Source organism: Neltuma alba, unplaced genomic scaffold (assembly GCF_004799145.2).
Source record: "Neltuma alba isolate B1F8T4 unplaced genomic scaffold, ASM479914v2 tig00011283_pilon, whole genome shotgun sequence".
Taxonomy (NCBI): domain Eukaryota; kingdom Viridiplantae; phylum Streptophyta; class Magnoliopsida; order Fabales; family Fabaceae; genus Neltuma; species Neltuma alba.
In genome coordinates, this window is record NW_021635992.1 from 486,603 (window position 1) to 505,075 (window position 18,473).

At 32.7% G+C, this 18,473-nt stretch overlaps 2 protein-coding genes and 1 pseudogene across 2 annotated transcripts; 1 reads left to right on the forward strand and 2 right to left on the reverse strand.

Annotated features, from left to right (window-relative positions):
- The first annotated feature begins 1,065 nt into the window (after positions 1-1,065).
- On the forward strand, positions 1,066-3,783 carry LOC114711200 (40S ribosomal protein S3a). Its single transcript, XM_028895564.1, has 6 exons — positions 1,066-1,198; positions 1,292-1,397; positions 2,154-2,291; positions 2,385-2,570; positions 2,872-3,072; positions 3,410-3,783. Exons 1-6 carry the CDS (start codon positions 1,140-1,142, stop codon positions 3,503-3,505), a joined length of 786 nt encoding a protein of 261 aa, XP_028751397.1. The 5' UTR covers positions 1,066-1,139; the 3' UTR covers positions 3,506-3,783.
- A 712-nt stretch (positions 3,784-4,495) lies between these two features.
- On the reverse strand, positions 4,496-8,917 carry LOC114711199 (homocysteine S-methyltransferase 3-like). Its single transcript, XM_028895563.1, has 5 exons — positions 8,756-8,917; positions 7,773-7,829; positions 5,269-5,495; positions 5,047-5,176; positions 4,496-4,858 (listed from the first exon to the last, which is right to left on the reverse strand). The coding sequence occupies exons 1-5, from the start codon at positions 8,906-8,908 to the stop codon at positions 4,580-4,582; spliced, it is 846 nt and encodes a 281-aa protein (XP_028751396.1). The 5' UTR covers positions 8,909-8,917; the 3' UTR covers positions 4,496-4,579.
- Positions 8,918-12,280: 3,363 nt separating this feature from the next.
- On the reverse strand, positions 12,281-15,879 carry LOC114711227 (serine/threonine-protein kinase STY13-like; annotated as a pseudogene).
- Between the last annotated feature and the right edge of the window lie 2,594 nt (positions 15,880-18,473).

Sequence of the window (18,473 nt, forward strand, 5' to 3'; positions counted from 1 at the left end):
ATAAGAATGAATAGGAGAAGAGGAAGGAGGATTAGGGGTGAAAGTCCTACACAAGCAGGATGAATCATTCATGTATTTGCAAAATGGTGGTTAATACCAATGGGTATGCTGCTTGTGGTGGTAGCCATGGCAGTGAAAGATAGGGCTCTACTACATATTTGCATTGATTTAACTATGATATGATTCGATTATTAGTGATATTTTTACTAGTATGTTTGATTTTTTGTTGAAAACCGCTCTTCAATAAAAATAAGTAATACATGATTTTAGTATTTTTAGTATTTCAATTCATGAATGATGGTTGATAAAAATTAAAATCATATTTTAATATATATTTATATGTGTATTAAAATAAAAATCTTATATTCTTTAATAATGCTATGTATAAAGCTATAATTACCTTTTCTTTTTTTTTTAAAACCAGCAGCTATAATTACATTTATGCCAACAGAAGTAATGGTACATATGAAATGTGATCATGGCCCTATAAGTCATAAATTCAATGAACTCCAAAGTTTGGATACGGAAACACACACATGAGAAAGTAGATTTAACTTTCAAGAGACCTTTCAAAGAAAAAATAATTTTAATAGATAATTTTATTTTAATTGATGTATGAAAATAATATACTATTTTATATTCTCAAAGAAATGTTAGCAGAACGTGACGTGACAGAACTAAAAAATTTTAGTTATCTAATAATCTAAATTATTTCAGGTAAAAGAAGGGAAAAGAAAAAAAAAATACACATTTTTGTGTTTAACTTTTAGATTTTTTATCCCTAGAATTTATTGTGATTTTGATTTTGATTTTTTAAATTTTAAATTATAGATTTTAGTTTCTCAAATTTTTTTATTTAAAATATTGATTTCTATAATTGAAAAAAATGAATTATTTAATTTTTTTAAGGGACTAAAGTCTATAATTTAAAATTTGAGGAATCAAAATCAATTAAAAAATTAAATTAATTCTTTTTAATTAATATTTAATTTTATTTTAATCCGAAGCGGGGCGAAAATTAAACTGACGAGGAGGTATATAACTGAGGGCAGGCAACCACATAGGGTTATCTTCCCCGCTGAGTTTTGCCCTGAATTCGGCTGTCGGCTGCATAGCAGAAGAAGCTCCAGTCATCGAACATGGCTGTAGGTAAAAACAAGAGGATCTCCAAGGGCAAGAAGGGTGGCAAGAAGAAGGCGTGCGTAAACTTCCATTTTCACCAGTTTTGCATTCTGTGTTTGGCGTTTTTATGTGGTCCTTTCTTATTTTTGATTTTTTGGCTTTTATTCAGAGCGGATCCCTTTGCTAAGAAGGACTGGTATGATATTAAAGCCCCTTCTGTTTTCAAAGAGAAGAATGTGGGCAAGACCCTCGTTACTCGCACGCAGGGGACCAAGGTAATTTTATTCATATTTTCTCTGTCAATCTTTGTTTTTAATGCTCCGTCTTAGTGAAAATTTATGGCGAAGGGGAATTGTAATATGGCCTCAAAACGTGTTTAGCGTTTATGCTTCTTGAATTTTTTCTTTAAAAATCCTTAAAATGTGGTTTTTGAATGACCATTAACATGTCGTTTATTGATGCTCTGGGGTATAAATATTGTGCGTGTTGGTTTTTCGATGCTGTGGGGTCAAATGATTTTAGTTTCTTCGACGTTACTGATAGAATCTAATTTTATCTTATTTATAGGACCTGGCTTTAAATTTTATTTTCTGTACATGCTATGCATTTTTTTTCCTTTTAATTTCTCATTCTTGGACTAGTTACCTTCCATTCATTTTACTATTCAAGGACTGATAGTTGATTTATGCTAGTGCCTTGTCACTTTTGAGCTCTTATTCTATGCTTCCAATGCATGTTAACCAGAATTGGCTTGTGCGTTATTTTCAAGGTCCATATAGTGAGCCTCTATTTTTATTATTTTCCTTTCTTTCTTCGCTGAATATTCTTCACCTAGATGAGTGTTATTTTGGTAGCATTTATTGTCTTTGATTTCCTTGGTGCTATTCAATCACTTAAGTTTTTACTTTATTGGTGTGGGTTATGGTGTAAAGTCGTAACTTACGCCGCCTTTGGTATAAATACCAATTTCCATGTTAGAGGCTTGTGCATGGCCGCATGCTTATATGGGTTGCATTTGTTGTAAATATCAGATTGCTTCTGAAGGACTTAAACATCGAGTGTTTGAAGTTTCATTGGCTGATCTCCAACGTGATGAGGACCATGCCTATAGGAAGATTAGGTTGAGAGCTGAGGATGTTCAAGGGAAGAACGTTCTGACAAATTTCTGGGTATGATGGATCCACTGCAATGTTGTTTGCTCATATTATAATCAAATGCTTTTTAATGATCTTTGTTGTTTAACGAAATCCTGCAATCTTTAGGGAATGAATTTTACAACTGACAAGTTGAGGTCATTGGTGCGGAAATGGCAAACTTTAATAGAAGCTCATGTGGATGTGAAAACCACTGATAATTACACGTTGAGGATGTTCTGCATTGGATTTACAAAGAGACGTGCAAACCAGGTGAAGAGGACCTGCTATGCTCAATCAAGCCAGATTAGACAGGTATATTTCACTAACTTGTTTGTAACATGGAAAAAATGGTAGCTTTTGATTTCAACTTGCATCATAATAATATTCACGGTTTTACTGGTGTTTTGCTATGATGAAATATCTATAATGTAATAACCATAATTCAATGGGCATGAAGTAATTGATATCATAGCTCTGTTATTTTGTATGCTTTTTGGTTACGCGCTTGTCATTTTGCTTCTGGATTTGATTAGGGGAGAATTGGTTTTATCTTCCGTCTTTTTCTCACAGTAGAAGATTGAATTTTTTATAAATGCACTGTTTTCTCTTTTAGATCCGCCGGAAGATGAGGGAGATCATGACAAAAGAGGCTACGTCCTGTGATTTGAAAGAGCTGGTTAGCAAGTTCATTCCAGAGATGATCGGCAAAGAGATTGAAAGGGCAACGTCTAGCATTTACCCTCTGCAAAATGTGTTCATTAGAAAAGTCAAGATTTTGAAAGCTCCCAAATTTGATCTCGGAAAACTGATGGAGGTAGCTTTCTTATCCCAAATTTCCTTTAGAAATGATTGACGAACTATGTACTGTATATATTAACCTGGGTATTATTTATATCCTGGGCATCTTTGGAATTTATCTATATTATGTCCTCCCTAGGTAATCTTAAGAGCACTTCCTCTTGATTGGCTTAGTGCATTTAGTATTTTACTCATATACTTCTCCTAAGAAGAATCAAACGCACATTGTTGAGAATAGATAAGATCTCTTGTCATCTGCCTGGCTAAAAGTTCTTTATTTTGTGGTCACAAGCATATAATTACTACCTTTGTTTCTAGACTAATCCAATGCCTTGATCACATGGTCCGATTAGGTTCACGGTGATCATACGGAAGATCTTGGTGTGAAGGTAGACAGACCTGCAGATGAAACAATGACTGAGGAGCCCCAAGAAATTGTCGGAGCTTGATTGAATGGGGAATGCTTCTTTAATTTAGGCGATCAGCTACTTTTCTTCTCTGAGACAAATTAGGCATCATGCAAATGTTCCTATCTCAAGCTGAGTGAAGCATCTTTTTTTCGTTTTTCACGTTGAGAACAAGTGGTGTTCACAGTTGACGTCTGCATTCATTGTTTTTCTTTTGCTATAGTGAAGTTTGCACTCTTGGAAGATGGCTATTCATCTGAATTTTATGGACATGCTATATTACTCGATGTTGTTTTATAAGGTAAGTTACATTTTGTTGACGTGTTTTTTGTTAGAAATAATATAAATAAATATGACCCAAAAATCTATTGTGTTCATTTTAAAAGATTCTTGTTTAAATCTCAATCTAGACCGACAAATTGTAGTAATAACAATAATCATAATAATACCAAAAAAAAAAAAAACGAAATGAATGCAAATCCCAAAGACAGAACATAACCATTTAAACATTGCATTCATTTCTTCCATCGTAGCAAAATGCAGTGGAGGGCAGACACTAAGAATTGTGATTATCATCGACAGACGCTTTCGCAGACAATGCCTTAGTTATGGCTTTGATAGTAGTAGGAGTAGTCCTGCAACAGCCACCAAAAAGGGAAGCACCGGCTTGTCGCCACTTTACTACGTATGACACAAAATCTTCATGTCCCGCTCCACTTGATTTCTGCATTATACATTTGATTTCAGGCTTTTCATTTGAAGGACATTCAACTTATCTTACAATGTACTGGCCAACAATTCCGTAGATAAACAAATATTGGCCATTTCTCAGTGAAGAATCCACCTTATTGCATGACTTGCAAGTCCCAGACTGGGAACTCGCCACTCATTGAGTTTTAACCATTCATTATTTAAGAAGGAGAACCAATTAGAAATAAGGTTAAGAAGATAGGTTTGAACCGGGATTAGGTGAACATCAATAAAGTTGTGGCTATATACAAAGAGAGAACCAGACAGGGGGCTCACCACCCATTGCTTGCTCTCTGCATCGTAAGTCTCGCCACTATTGGGGTATATAAGTACTGGTTTATCGGTAACCTGAAATAGTCACACAAATTACAGAACAAGCATGGGATCTATTTTAGAATAATACAATCCCCACGGCATAACTAGATTTGAAGAGTCCCTTACCTTGGCTATGGATTCAACGAGTGAGTGAATATATCTAGGAGCTGTACAATTAACTCCAATTGCAGCAACTCGCTCGCATGAATCAGCAATGGAGGCACACTCCGAGATGGAGTCACCACTAGCCACATTGCTTCCATCCTTACAACTAAAAGAAAACCACGCAGGAATTTCTATCCCTTCTTCCTCAAGAAGTTCAACGTATGCCTCCATTAAATAAATAAATCCAAGCGAATCAAACAAGGTTGTACAGCATCAAGCAAATCTATGACAGGCTTTGAATTGCAGTTTTTGCATTCTCTGTTTTTACTTGTTGATCATTTCCAGAATTGATTCGTCGGACTTTAAATAAGAACGAAAAATCCAAGTTATATGACTCATGAGATTATAGATACCTGAGCTTCGAGTTTGTTTGGAATGGTTTCAAACGCAATCAAGTCAGGACCAGAATCAGCAAGAATCTGAAGTCGTCTCCTGTGGAAATCTTTCAGCGTCTCAACCGTAACTGCATCGCCGTAGTCCCCTCTGCGAAAAGAAACAAGAATGAATAATCCAAATTCAGAGAAGAAGATAGTGAAGAGTTTCGAAATGTGAAAGGTTGGGTCTCAGTACTTCACCTATATTCAGATCCGTCAGCCAAATAAGCGCCATAGCTTCCCACAGAAGCAGCAATCAGAATTGGAGGCGTGCATGATCTTCCATTTCTGATGCGGTCACAGGAATTTTTGGTGCATCGACCGTTGTAGATGTCTCGAGCCTCGCGTGCAATTTCTACGCTGCTTCGAAGTAGAGCTTCACCTTCCTCTCTTGAAAACCCTTTTGCCTCAAATCCCTGAAGGGTGGCCTGCTTCCAACCCAAATGAAGCGGCAAAATGAAACAATCTACTCGTCTGCGTAGATGTCACTAAATTTATGTTTTTAATATACATACACGCTCCAATTCTTAATATAAGATATCGTTTGATTTTTATTTTGATTCTAAATATAAAACCCTAATCCATTTTGTTTTTTATATTTATGAATTCTTTCTTAAGGTAGTCCTTCTAATAATGTTAGTTCCAGCCAATACACTTGATTAGCAAGGATATTTTAAGAAAAACATATACTCCTCTCGTTTTTAATATAAGATCCATTTAACTAATTTGATTAGATTAAAAAAGTTAGGTAAGTTAGTTAATTATAAGAAATGTGACATTTTTCCTAAAACATCATAATCATCTTTCTTAATATCTCCTTGTTCTCTTCTACTTGATTATAATTGAGGGAATATCTATATGGATAATTTAGAGAAAATTAATAAATATGAGAAATAGGTCTTATATTTAGGACCAAAATCAACTCAACAATTGAGTCTTATACTAAGGACCGGGGGAGTATTTATTACAAATAACCAACATAATTTATTTCTTTAATCTACTCAAATCAACTAACTCTTATACTCCTCCGGTCCTTAATATAAGATCCATTTAACTAATTTGATTAGATTAAAAAAGTTAGGTAAGTTAGTTAATTATAAGAAATATGACACGTTTTTCCTAAAATACCATAATCATATTTCTTAATACCCTATCTTTCTTTTCTACTTGATTATGGTTGAAAGAGTATCCATAGAGGTAATTTAGAGATAATTGATAAATATGAGAAATGGGTCTTATATTTAGGACCAAAACCAACTCACCAATTGGGTCTTATATTAAGGACCGGAGGAGTATTTAGGATCGGAGTTAGTATATCACTATAAGACTAAGTTAACTAATTTTTTAAAAATTCAAAAATTATTCAATTATAACAAGGGTTACATGATTTCTTTGAAACTAGCGGTAAACCCTTGTGATCCACGGTCAGTGCAAATAATTAGAAATTTCGACTTATTTCAAATATTTGTGTTAAATAATTGTGAGAATCTTGAGATCAAAGGGATTTTGGAAAAATGGAAGATGGAGTAAAGTATTAACCATTGCATTAGCCATTGACGCGATTAAAAACTTACAATCAAAATTTTGCACACTACATGCGAAAAAAGTTGCAGAACTGACGCATTACAAAAGTTTGAACTCATAAAACATATCATTCACTTCCCCCATCTACTTTCTCATCTATTATTAGCTTAGAAAAATAAAGATAAATATAATATTTTAAAGTAATTTATTTAATTTCTTTTAATCTCTCCAAACTAATCAATTAGATTTTATATTAAGCATCTGATATAATATGATATAAAATTTTAAACGAGCAATAATGAAACATAATGTACTCCCGCTGATCTTAAATGCAGAAATTAAAAAATTTACTTTAGTCATAAATTTCAACTTATTTTGTTTCTCAAATTTATAATTTTTTCATAAATTATTTTTATTAATTATGCATATTAAAAGAATTTTCAGGATAGCTCATATTTAAATGATTAAAAATGGCATTCTGGATAAATCAGCACTTTTTTTTTTACAGATAATTAATTTAACCCTTTTCTAAATCTTGCATCAGCAGCTATATCATCCGTACATTAATAACGGGAGGGACTAACTCGTCTGGGACAAAAAAAAAGTATATAAAACCGTAAATTAATGATTAAGTGGCTTAGATATCGTTTATTTTTCAACTGGATCTTTTGGAAATATTTTTCAATCTAGCCCTTCAAAATTTCATAGTTCAAATATTAATTTGAGAAGAAAAAAGTTATAATAAATAATGAATTATTGTAGTCATTTTTATTTTTTTTAAAATATCCTCATATATCATTAATAATTTATATAGATTTTTATTGTTATTTTTTATATTTTTTTTTTACAAAAAGAATGAGAATAAAAGTCTCAGCATACAAAGCAACTCTCTTATATGCGTGCGTAAAAGGGAAAGCTAACAAGAGGCCAGTCAAATGAATGACGGAATGAATGAATTTTGTAGCAAATATAAGATTTAGTTACATATTGAATTTAATTTTAAATATAAGATCTTAATTCACATGCTTTTAAAATATATAATGTTCAATACACATGACTAAATAGTGTAGTTTTAAAAAACCAGCACATATTTATTATATTTAACTAATTTAATTTTTTTAATTTCTTCAAATTAGTTACACAACACTTATATTAAAAATTTGAGGTGCTATGCGCTTTACCTGATACGATGCCGTTATTATTATGTTTGCTCCGGCGTCGAGGTAATCTAGGTGGACCTGTTTCACAACAACGTAATTGTTTGATTACTTAATTAACTAATTTGTAATAATCAATTTGTAATCACGCAGCATATAAAAAAAAAATCATCAACGCGCTTATATTAATAGTTTTATCTACTAGATATGGAAAACGTCTTGTAAATACTGTGATTATTAATTATATATTTAGCTACCATGATGATATGTGTTAGTATAAAAGAGAAAAGGAGACGCACACATGTATATGTATACTAACTCTAATCTTTAATGTAGAAATTAGTTGATTAATTTAAGTAGATCAAAGAAATTAATTAAATTAGTTGTTTATACTACCTCCGGTTTTAATTATAAGAGCCAGTTGACTAATTTGAGGAGATTAAGGAAGGAAGTTGAGTTAATTATTTGTCATAAATAGATGTTTTTTTTTTCCTAAAATATCCTTACTAATCAAGTGTATTAACTAGAACTATAATTATTAGAAGGATTATCTTGAAAAAAATTGAGGAAATATGAGAGACAAAGTGGATTGGGGTCTTATATTTAAGATCAAAATAAAAGTCAAACAGGGTCTTATATTAAGGACCGGAGGTAGTAATAAATGTGTTGTCTATCCTAAAATACCTTTCCTAATCAAGTGTTATTTGATGAAATATTTAACATGTGCAACTATTACAATGGCTAACTTGAAAAAATAGATAAATATGAGAGATAAAGTGGATTGAGGTCTTATATTTATGACCAAATTAAAAGTCAAACAAACTCTTATATTAAGGACCAGAGGTGTTTGGATAGAAACCAAACTATGATTTTAAAAGTAATTTTACGGTATACAAACTAAATATATAAAAAATTTATCCCGATTTATGAAAAATGAGAAACATTTTCGGCAGGAATCCAAACACCACCTTGGTTTATAATAGAAACCGTGTCACACAAAGGAGTACCTTTCTGAGGAGATGATGGGAGGTAGAGTTAGTGAGGAGGCATTTGGCGCTCCACAGTGGATCTTTGAGATCAGCGCCGTGCCGTTCAAGCTCCGTCGCCAACCCGCCGTCTATCACGGCATACCCTCCACACTTCTCCAGCCATTCCCTCATAAACGATGCCGTTCCCTTCCCCATTTGTTTCCTGATATCTTCCTGCGCCTACGTACAAAGTCGCCGCCACCTGATCTCCCTGTTTATAGAACAGAAGAGATGAAGGTCATCTACGTATTTACCACTCTACCCCTAACGTGAACCCACCTGATTTGATCCAATTCCCTAAATAGTTTAATTTAAAGTTTGCTTTTATCATGTGATTATATCTTTTATTGGGAAACTTCCTATTATCAGCGATTGGGTCAGGCAAGCATGAACTGTATTTGTGAGGATAATATTCGCAATTTGTTATATGTATAAGTTTTATATGGACACACACACGCACGATACTCTTATACAACGAGCTTTCCCTAGCTTGTGGAATCAAAACAAGTAAGATGGGTGACAGATATATATATATATATATATATGTATATAGGATTAGGATATCTTTTCCCCCACTAGAACATGAATTTATTCCCTAATTTCATTTTATTTTAGCATATTAATAACTTCATTTGTGTATAGTTGTTTGGGAAGATCTCAAAAAAAAAAAAAAAAAAGGAAAGAAAGATGTCATTGAAATTTCAAGACAACTTTCAGATGCACACCGGTTGCCACTTTAAGAGGAGGTCAGCGAAATTCCCACTCTGCCCTAATTAAGTTACAACAAACATCCTCCTTATTATATTACTCCTCCTATCTTAATATAAGACCTATTTAACTAATTTGATTAGATTAAGGAAGTTAGGTAAGTTAATTAATTATCAGAAAAGTGACATATTTTTCCTAAAAATCGTAATCATCTTTCTTAATACTCTCTCCTTCTTCTACTTGATTATAGTTGAGAAAGTATCCATAAGGGTAATTTAGAGAAAATTAATAAATATAATAAATGGGTCTTATATTTAGGACTAAAACCAACTCAAAAATTGAGTTCTATATTAAGGACTGAAGGAGTATTATTTAATGAAGATATTATCTCGGTGTTGCTTTGCGTCTCAAGCGAATGAACAGATGAATACTAGGAAAGCTAGGAAGCATTGAGCTGGATTGAGAGGATAAGATTGGTAATGACGTGTTAAATGTAAGATATGGATGGAGGCAGCAGCAGGACTCTCACAAAAGAAGCTTCTGGCTTGGGAATCAGAAACAAAGTAAGATGGGTGACAGGGAGGATTAGGATATTTATATGTGGAATATGAAGACGAGCATATTTATATACTGTCCCTGGTCCTATTTATAAAATTCTGTTTGTAATTTTTAAATGAGATCTTATAAATATGATCGAAGGCAGTATATGTGTAGATGAAACGTAAAATACTTTAAAAAGAGGCCAAGCATTTGGAGAACAAGGTGTCTGTATTGTTGTGTTTACAATGTGGGCGTGTCAAAGAAGAAAATTCATCATTGAAAAAAATTACCCCGTTATATGTTGGTGTGTGTTATTTCTTTCAATTTTAAATATAAAAACTAATTAGAAATTTAATTTAATATTAAATATAATATTTTAATTTATTTAGTCTATCGTATTTATTTATTTATCTCAAAATAGTCCCTAAAATAATTACACATATTAAAGGATTTTTATTCTGATGTACAAGATTAACATATTAATGCCTGTAATCCTGCAGATGATATGTACGACCATATTGAAAGCAATATACGGTTTCTGTTTTGAATTTTTGAGAGAAAAACACGGCAGCCATCCTATGGATAACCTTAGTCTCAACGAAAATTAAGGCTTTCGCAAATTCCCATCATGTCCGCCGTCATGTCCACGATAATTGTGCTAATTATCATATGATATTGCCTCCAATCATTAATATAAAATCTTATTTGATTTTTATTTGGATTCTAAATATAAGACTATAATCTATTTTATCTCTTATATTTATCTATTTTTTTTCAAGTTGATTATTCTAATAATAATAGTTCTGATTAATAAACTTGAATTAGTAAGGATATTTTAGAAAAGACAATATATATTTCTATAAATAACCAACTTAAGTCACTTTTTTAATATACTCAAATTAGTCAACTAACTTTTATATTTAAAATCTGAAATAGTATAACCCAATTATCCTTATGAACAAACACTAATTGCTACGTTTCTAAGCATTTCGGCGCCGTGCTTCAATATCTGGCTTCTCAGGTCAAACCCATTTTCCATCCGTCATCCCACAACTAACAACACATATGGATAGATATTTAGACCCTACATCACTGGCAACTCGGTTTGGTTTATGTTCCTTTAAACAATGATTTTTGTTTTTAAAAACTCTTTTTGCATGCCCAAAAAAATACCCACTATTTTCTTTTCAAGAAAGTTACTACCTCTGATAGCTAATATAATAACTAGTTGATTAAGTAAGTAGATTAAGAAAATTAGTTAAGTTAGTTATTTATAATAAATTGATGTTATCTTTTCTAAAATATCTTTAATAATCATTAATAATCATGTGTATTAGCTATGAAACATTTAACATGTGCAACTACTACAAAAATCATTTTAGAAAAAATGGATAAATATAAAAATGAAGTAGATTGATATCTTATATTTAGGATCAAATTAAATTTTTAACTAACTCTTATATTAAGGATGGAAGTAGTATATTTGAAAACAATAGAGATATTGTGTGCTGATGCATGCGTGCATATCTATATGTATTGATATATACAGGACTTATGTCAAAAATTATATTACTTCTATTCCTAACTTCTTTTCACTTTTAGTATGGCAAGTAACTCTACTTGTGTATAGCTGCTTGTTATCTAATATTTTAATTCAAATCATTTTATTTTATTTTTTTAAAATAAAATTTACTATGAAACAAATCTAAAGTATAATCATTCGATCAATCTTTCCTTGAAAAAGGGCAGATAGAGTTGCAAGGACAAAAATCAAATTTTTTTTTTGGTACACACATTTAACAGACTTGACAGAAAGGAATGAAGATTGAATGAAGACAACAAAATTCTGACATTCATTTTCCAAAGTAACAATAAAATTATTTTTTAATATGCATGTTCTTTACGTTCGAAGAAAAAAAATACAAAAAAATTATTGTATGTGAAATTTACATTCCATCTTTATATTCATCTCTCTTTTTGTCTCCCTCTAAATACATTATATACATTTACTTAATGTAGAGATCGGATCAAGGTAAAAACAAACACATGAAGAAAAGTGAAAGCAGGTTAACAACTCGAAAGGTAAAATATAAATATGCTTTTGCTGGCTGACGCTTTCAAGTGAGAACAAAAACAAGCGACCAAATGAAATGAAATTCTGGAGATCAATTCCAGGAATTCGCGCAAAAGACTATATTTTCAGCATCAGACTGCATGGTCCAAGGAATGGTTCGGTCCCAAAAAAAATAAAAAAATAAATCTATACATGAAGGCTAAAAATTGGCAGCCATAACTAGTCTTAGAAAGAAAAGTATATAATGCAGGAGGAATTTAGGCACCAATCCGAATCAAAATCAAATGAAATCGAGCAAAAAAAAAAAAAAAACAAGTTAATTGTGGGGGAAAAAAAGTCAGTCAGGGACCCCGAACTGGTGCAAAACAGAAGCAGTTAGGAGTATGATCTTCAGGTATCATGCCTCCTCCTTTGCTGGTATCAACTGCTTCGAGCATTCTCACCACCTCTTCCATCTCTGGGCGCTTGTTTGGATTCCCATCCCAGCACTTCCTCATTATACTTGCAAATGTGCTTGGACAACATCTTGGAATCTCTGGCCTCAGATTCTGTCACAGCAACCCCACAACTTATAATGTTCAGTATCCTCAAAACAGCTTATAATGTTTTGACCCGTTTAAGGTTATTGCAGAGTTCGGATCCTACGAAGTATTCAGTAAGTGGGGCCCTCCTCCTTCAAGAGATCCCAATTCCTTATAGCTAGTATTTTTATCACTATGTCCTTCACCATTAAAAGGCTCACATAAATCATAATATGTCATGCATTTCCATGAAGATGTTGAATCCGTAAAAGTTATATTTTACGTTTTCAAATGTTGAGAGCAGTTCAATTTTTCAAATTAAAAGAAGCTTGAAGTTACAAGCAGAATCAAATCCGTAACCTCTCATTTGCAGGGAAGCATTCATACTGCTAGGCTAGGATACAAGGCCACGAGCAATCCAATATTCATAAGGAGTAATGAAATTTGAGTCCCACAGGGGATTATTATCGTCTTGGCCTCTAGTTCAAAAACAAGGTTGTTAATATAGTATATCACACATTTGTCAATTTCAGAGGGATTATACGTTCAAGAGACCAAAGTGTCAATAATTCCCTTTTAAAGACTCAAATGTCATTCTTCCTAAATGCTAAAGAAATTATACGGGTGGTAATAGCTCTCAGAGTTCAATATAAAACATATTTATACAAACATATCACTATTTGACTAGATGTTGGAATCAGACCAACCAAGGACTTGACAAGGGCAATTGTACTGGTAAGACCCAAGGCCAAAAAAAAAAAATGTGGCAGTGCTGCAATTGTAGAAATGAACTGACCTGACGAACAACTGCGGCTGAAACATCAGCAAAGCTAAGATCTGGATAGGGCATATCACAGCAGTAAATCTCCCATAAGCAAATGCCAAAGCTGTAGACATCACATCTATGGTTGTAGGGCTTGCCCTCGAGAACCTACTCAGCATAACACCAAGATTGAAGACCGATTACTGATGGCTTTCAAACTACGAATCAGATTGTAAGCATGCAAATAAACCCAGTGAAAAGAATGTTCACAAGAATGAAGACAATGAACTTGGGACAGTAACCTTGTTATAAAATCATAAGCTGGCAACGTAAGAAGTTGTTCCAATAAAAAATAATAATAATAATAATAATAATACCTCAGGTGCCATGTAACCAAGGGTTCCAGTTTCGCCTGTCATATCACTCGGATTCATAGCTTCAACACGAGCGACTCCAAAATCAGCTATTTTCAGACGTGCTTGCCCATCTAGCAACATATTTTCTGTTTTGACGTCACGATGTACAATCTTCTTGGAGTGAAGATAGCTAAGCCTGCAGATGGAGGAAAATTCAATGATAAAATTTTCCAATTTCTTAATCAACAATTGTAGAGGTAACTAAAATGGAACTCACCCTCTAGAGAGGTCCAAAGCCAGCTGGACCACAACCTTAAAAGCAAGTTTCTTCCGCCTATTTCTGATTAAGAATTGTTTTAATGTCCCACCAGGAAGATACTCAACAACAACACAACATGCTCTAGATGGAGGAGTTTCCCCATTAGTTGAAGAACTATTTGCCGGAATCTTAAGATTTGAAGTTCCCATAGATGCACCAATAAACTGTGGCAAATACAGATAAAAGACAATTATAATTTGAAGACTGTGATAAACAAAATTCCTCCTGAAAACCAAACATCTAATTCATTCCTCCAAATTGTAATTATTCCTACAGATTAGACATGCATGTCACCCACGAGAGCCCAATCTCATAAGCTGTGCTACGTGACAAGTAACAATCACTAATTTAAATGCCTGAGCATGAAGACTATGAGTTTGTACTTTGGTGACATTTGGATGGTCAAGTTTGTGCCATACAGCAACCTCCTGCTGAAAGGATGCACGTAAAGCAGCAGTTTCAGCCGCTGTGGCGACACCATCCTCACCCCAGTTCAATACTTTCACTAAAATATTCAACATCACAACAGTGAGAATTTTCAAGTAAAACAAAATATTGAATGTCAATCCAATTAGATTTATGTAAAGTGAACAATAGAAGAGAACAAACCTAACAAAAATAAATTTAAAAATTAACTCCAAGTTCTGGCTAATTCATCTAATTTTGGCAAATAATAAATAATAAAAGTTAACAAAACGCAGATAGAACGGCCATAACCTGTTTAACTTACAACTTAACAAATCCATGATAAAGAACGAAAATCAATATTGTTGACATATTCTGCAGTTTAAAAGCAACACAAACATAACATCGTCTTGAAGAGAAATTGTATCTGACACCCTCAACACCAGATTGGCCTGTGTTTAAACAATTTGTAGGACCAAATCTAATTACAAAGCATGCAAGCTATTGGTCCTAGAAAACAGAGCAGATATGTAAATACGTGATATGAAGAATTAAGAACAGGCTTGGAGGAAATGCTGCTATCCAAAGAAGTTCATGTGACAATAGTGTCGTGCACTTGTGCATATACTAATTTCCCAGTACCATGTACCAATGTGTCATACACTTGGCCACACACCAACATTAGAGTACCGAAGTATCAAAACTTGTGCACAGGTTGAAATTTGTGCCCTTTGAAATGGAGGCAAGAGAAGTTTGAAATATGATCCATGGTTTACACACAAATGGTTTCTTTTTCCAAAAAAAATAAAATAATAATAATAATTGGCGGCAATGAGAAAATTAGATAAATAATCTATAAAGAACATGGAATGTCGAATAGAAGAATGATTACAGCAATCAACAAGTACGAGTATTTTTCCACCTCTAGACCCACTAAGAGTGCTAGAATTAGGATATGCAAATGGAATTATATGGAACATTTTAATGCCAGAATCAAGGTGCCAAGCATGTGTTCATTCTCAAATATCTTATCCATCCAATCCTATGTCACTAATGGCAACAATGAAATAGACAAAACAAATCTTCTAGGGTGTAATGACATCCCATAACACATCTTAAATTCGCTTCATCCATTTTGCATGCAATTACAATATCAATGTACGTAAACGGATATAGAGGGCAAATACCTGCAACTTCTTGGTTATCATAGGTACCCCTATAGACAGTACCATAAGCCCCATGAGCAAAAGCATATCGAATATTCAATTTGGCCAAATCAATCTCCCACTCTTCTTTAGGCCTCCTGGTCTGATTTCCTTGACCAGACTTTGCTCAAGTGCTTTTCTAACTGAGCATCCAAACTTTTCAGATCAATCTTGTCGGCTCTAAATATCATATCTTTGCTGCTCTGACTTCCAACGCCCTTATCTTTGAATCCTTAGCTCCTTCTTGTTCTAAATCCATCTTTCCAAATGCCTCAACCTTCTGAATCCATGATGAATAACAAATGGTGAGCCCCAAATTCCAAAACACACTTGGAAAGCACCAAGAAATAAAATCCAATTTTTTACTCCTACAACTTGTTTGACGATGGCAGATACGAGCTAACAAATACTTAATATCTATAAAATTGATGCACGATTCAGAGCCAAAATTTTCACGCAAACATGTATTTCATCAACTATGATCGGTTAAAAAAAAAAAAAGTAAAAGAAAAATTCAAAAACAATAACTAGAAAAGAAAAGCGAAGCGATCAGGAACTAGACAATGTCACCGCTATAAGTGGGGGAAATCATCAAGAAAAGGGAATAATTATCGATGCACAAACCCTCAGAAGACGATCAAAAACGGCTAACAGAATCTAGCCGAAGCAGGCGGGAGCATTACATAAGCACAGAAACCGGAACAAAAAAGGAAAATAAACGAAAGAAAGAATAAATAAAATGGTAGAGGAAGAGAGCAGTAGATGAAAGTTTTAGAAGCATCAAATGAATTGAAGAATGGGGTCTGGGGTCGGTACAGGGTACGTACCTTTGAAGATTACAGGGAATTAGAGACAATAGCTTTTCGTAGAAGACAGTGTAGCTATCGCGGAGGACATCACTATCACCATTCTAAGCTCGAACCTGCTAAATCAGCCAAATATAAACAAGACATTATTCAAACGAAATTAAAATAGCGAACAAACAAGACAAATTCTTAATGAGGCCTCTTTTTTCTTTTCCTGGTTTTCCAGGGAGCGATTTGGTTAACGAAACTGACAAGACAAAAACAAAAATGAAGAGAAGCCGGCCAAAGCAGAAATCAAAAGACCAAGCAGCAACCAACCGAAGTAATAAACCATGTGGCAGAGAAAGAGAAAAGCGCGGGCGTTCCAGGAATATTGTGGAGCAGGAAGGCTCGTGAAGCGGAAAAAGGCTAACGAAAGGCAAATTACCGTCCATGAGAAGTTAATGGAATTTATTTTAAAAAATTGAACCAATATAGTTGGCAAAATAATCGATCAATATAATATAAAAAAATTTTAATTTTACTTTGATGACAAAAAACTAAACAAAAATAAATTCAATGCTTCAACCCATATCCTCTTATTATTATAGGAATTCCCGTGGCGTCTAATGTGATAAAAGGTGTCATCAAATTTATTAATTTTTTTTTACTAGCGACCATCAAATTTATTAATTAATAGTCATATCTTCATATAACATTATTTCCCTACTGGGAAAAATATTTTTTTCTTTGCTTGAATACGTGTCATATACTTGTATAAATATTTTGTTAATTTGTTAATAATCGTTTTCATATTTGTAAACAAAATCTAGTCAATTTTTTGTTACTTGTCCTGTGAGAGTATTTGGACCCAAAAAAAAAAGTCTTGTGAGAGTACACTTTGAATTGCTTTATCAAAAAAAAATCACGTTGCCAAAAAATCAATTTTTCAAAAGACAAAAAATCTATAGAAATCAAAGAAAAAATGAGTTATTTTTCATATTTATGCGATAATGTCTAATTTTATTAAAATCTAAAACATATTATTTCTTCCGATTCTAAATATAAGACTTATTTATAGTATTACAATATAAAATATATTTTATATTTAGAATAGGAGAGAGTATACTCTTTCTTTTTTTTTTTTTGTGCCAAAGAGTATATTCATTGTATTGTAAACAAAAGACCTTGCACCCAATTTTTATTCATTAATATAGAAAAGTAAAATCATCTTTTCATCAACTATTCTTGGGACGAGAACCACGTTTATGGGTTTTTTTTACCAAAATATGATAAACAGTAAAACTATATATCAATATATTATACTTTAAAGGTATTTATCAATATGCTGTACTTAAAATCATTTTGAAAAGAACGACTTTCAAATTACACACAAATTGTTCTTGATATTAATGATTTTAGAAATTATTTTGGGTATGAATGATTTCACTTTTTGATTTATTTATAAATCAAAAAGTGAAATCATTCATGCAAGAATATTTCACTTTTTTCTTATTCACTCCCCATACGAGAAAATCTCTGTCAATTTTGCATGGAAAAAAATAAGAATATCTGACAATGCTCCGTGAGACTACAACATCTATGGCTTTATATATATACATGTGAATTACTTCATCTGAGACTTATATGGGATTTAAAAATTAAAAACCCTAATTTTTTAATTTTTCAAATAGAGCTTGATGAAATTTTCTATCATTTCCTCTTTTTTATTTTTCTCGTACAAAGAGTACGTAACAAAAAAAAGTTATGCTTTGATTGTAAATTTTTAATTGTAACAATTAAATTGTAGGGCTAAATTGTTATTATTATTATTATTTTGGTCACAGGCATAAAAGGCCCATGCCCAATACTTGATTTCTCGTCAAACCGAACAAATGCCACACAACAGGCTTTTTTACCGAAATACTACAAACAATTAAATTATATACCAATATGCTACACTTTTAAAGTATTTACTAATATGTTACCTTAAAATCGTTTTTCATGTGAATAATTTTTAA

Excerpts from the sequence above, each read along its gene's own strand:
- LOC114711199 (XM_028895563.1), bottom strand. The coding sequence starts at position 8,908 with ATGAGGGAATGGCTGGAGAAGTGTGGAGGGTATGCCGTGATAGACGGC. Across the intron at positions 7,830-8,755 it reads CCCATCATCTCCTCAGAAAG|GTCCACCTAGATTACCTCGA; the intron begins GTACTCCTTTGT and ends GTTGTGAAACAG. Across the intron at positions 4,859-5,046 it reads CAAACAAACTCGAAGCTCAG|GCATACGTTGAACTTCTTGA; the intron begins GTATCTATAATC and ends TATTTAATGGAG.
- LOC114711200 (XM_028895564.1), top strand. The coding sequence starts at position 1,140 with ATGGCTGTAGGTAAAAACAAGAGGATCTCCAAGGGCAAGAAGGGTGGC. Across the intron at positions 1,199-1,291 it reads AAGGGTGGCAAGAAGAAGGC|AGCGGATCCCTTTGCTAAGA; the intron begins GTGCGTAAACTT and ends GCTTTTATTCAG. Across the intron at positions 3,073-3,409 it reads ATCTCGGAAAACTGATGGAG|GTTCACGGTGATCATACGGA; the intron begins GTAGCTTTCTTA and ends TGGTCCGATTAG.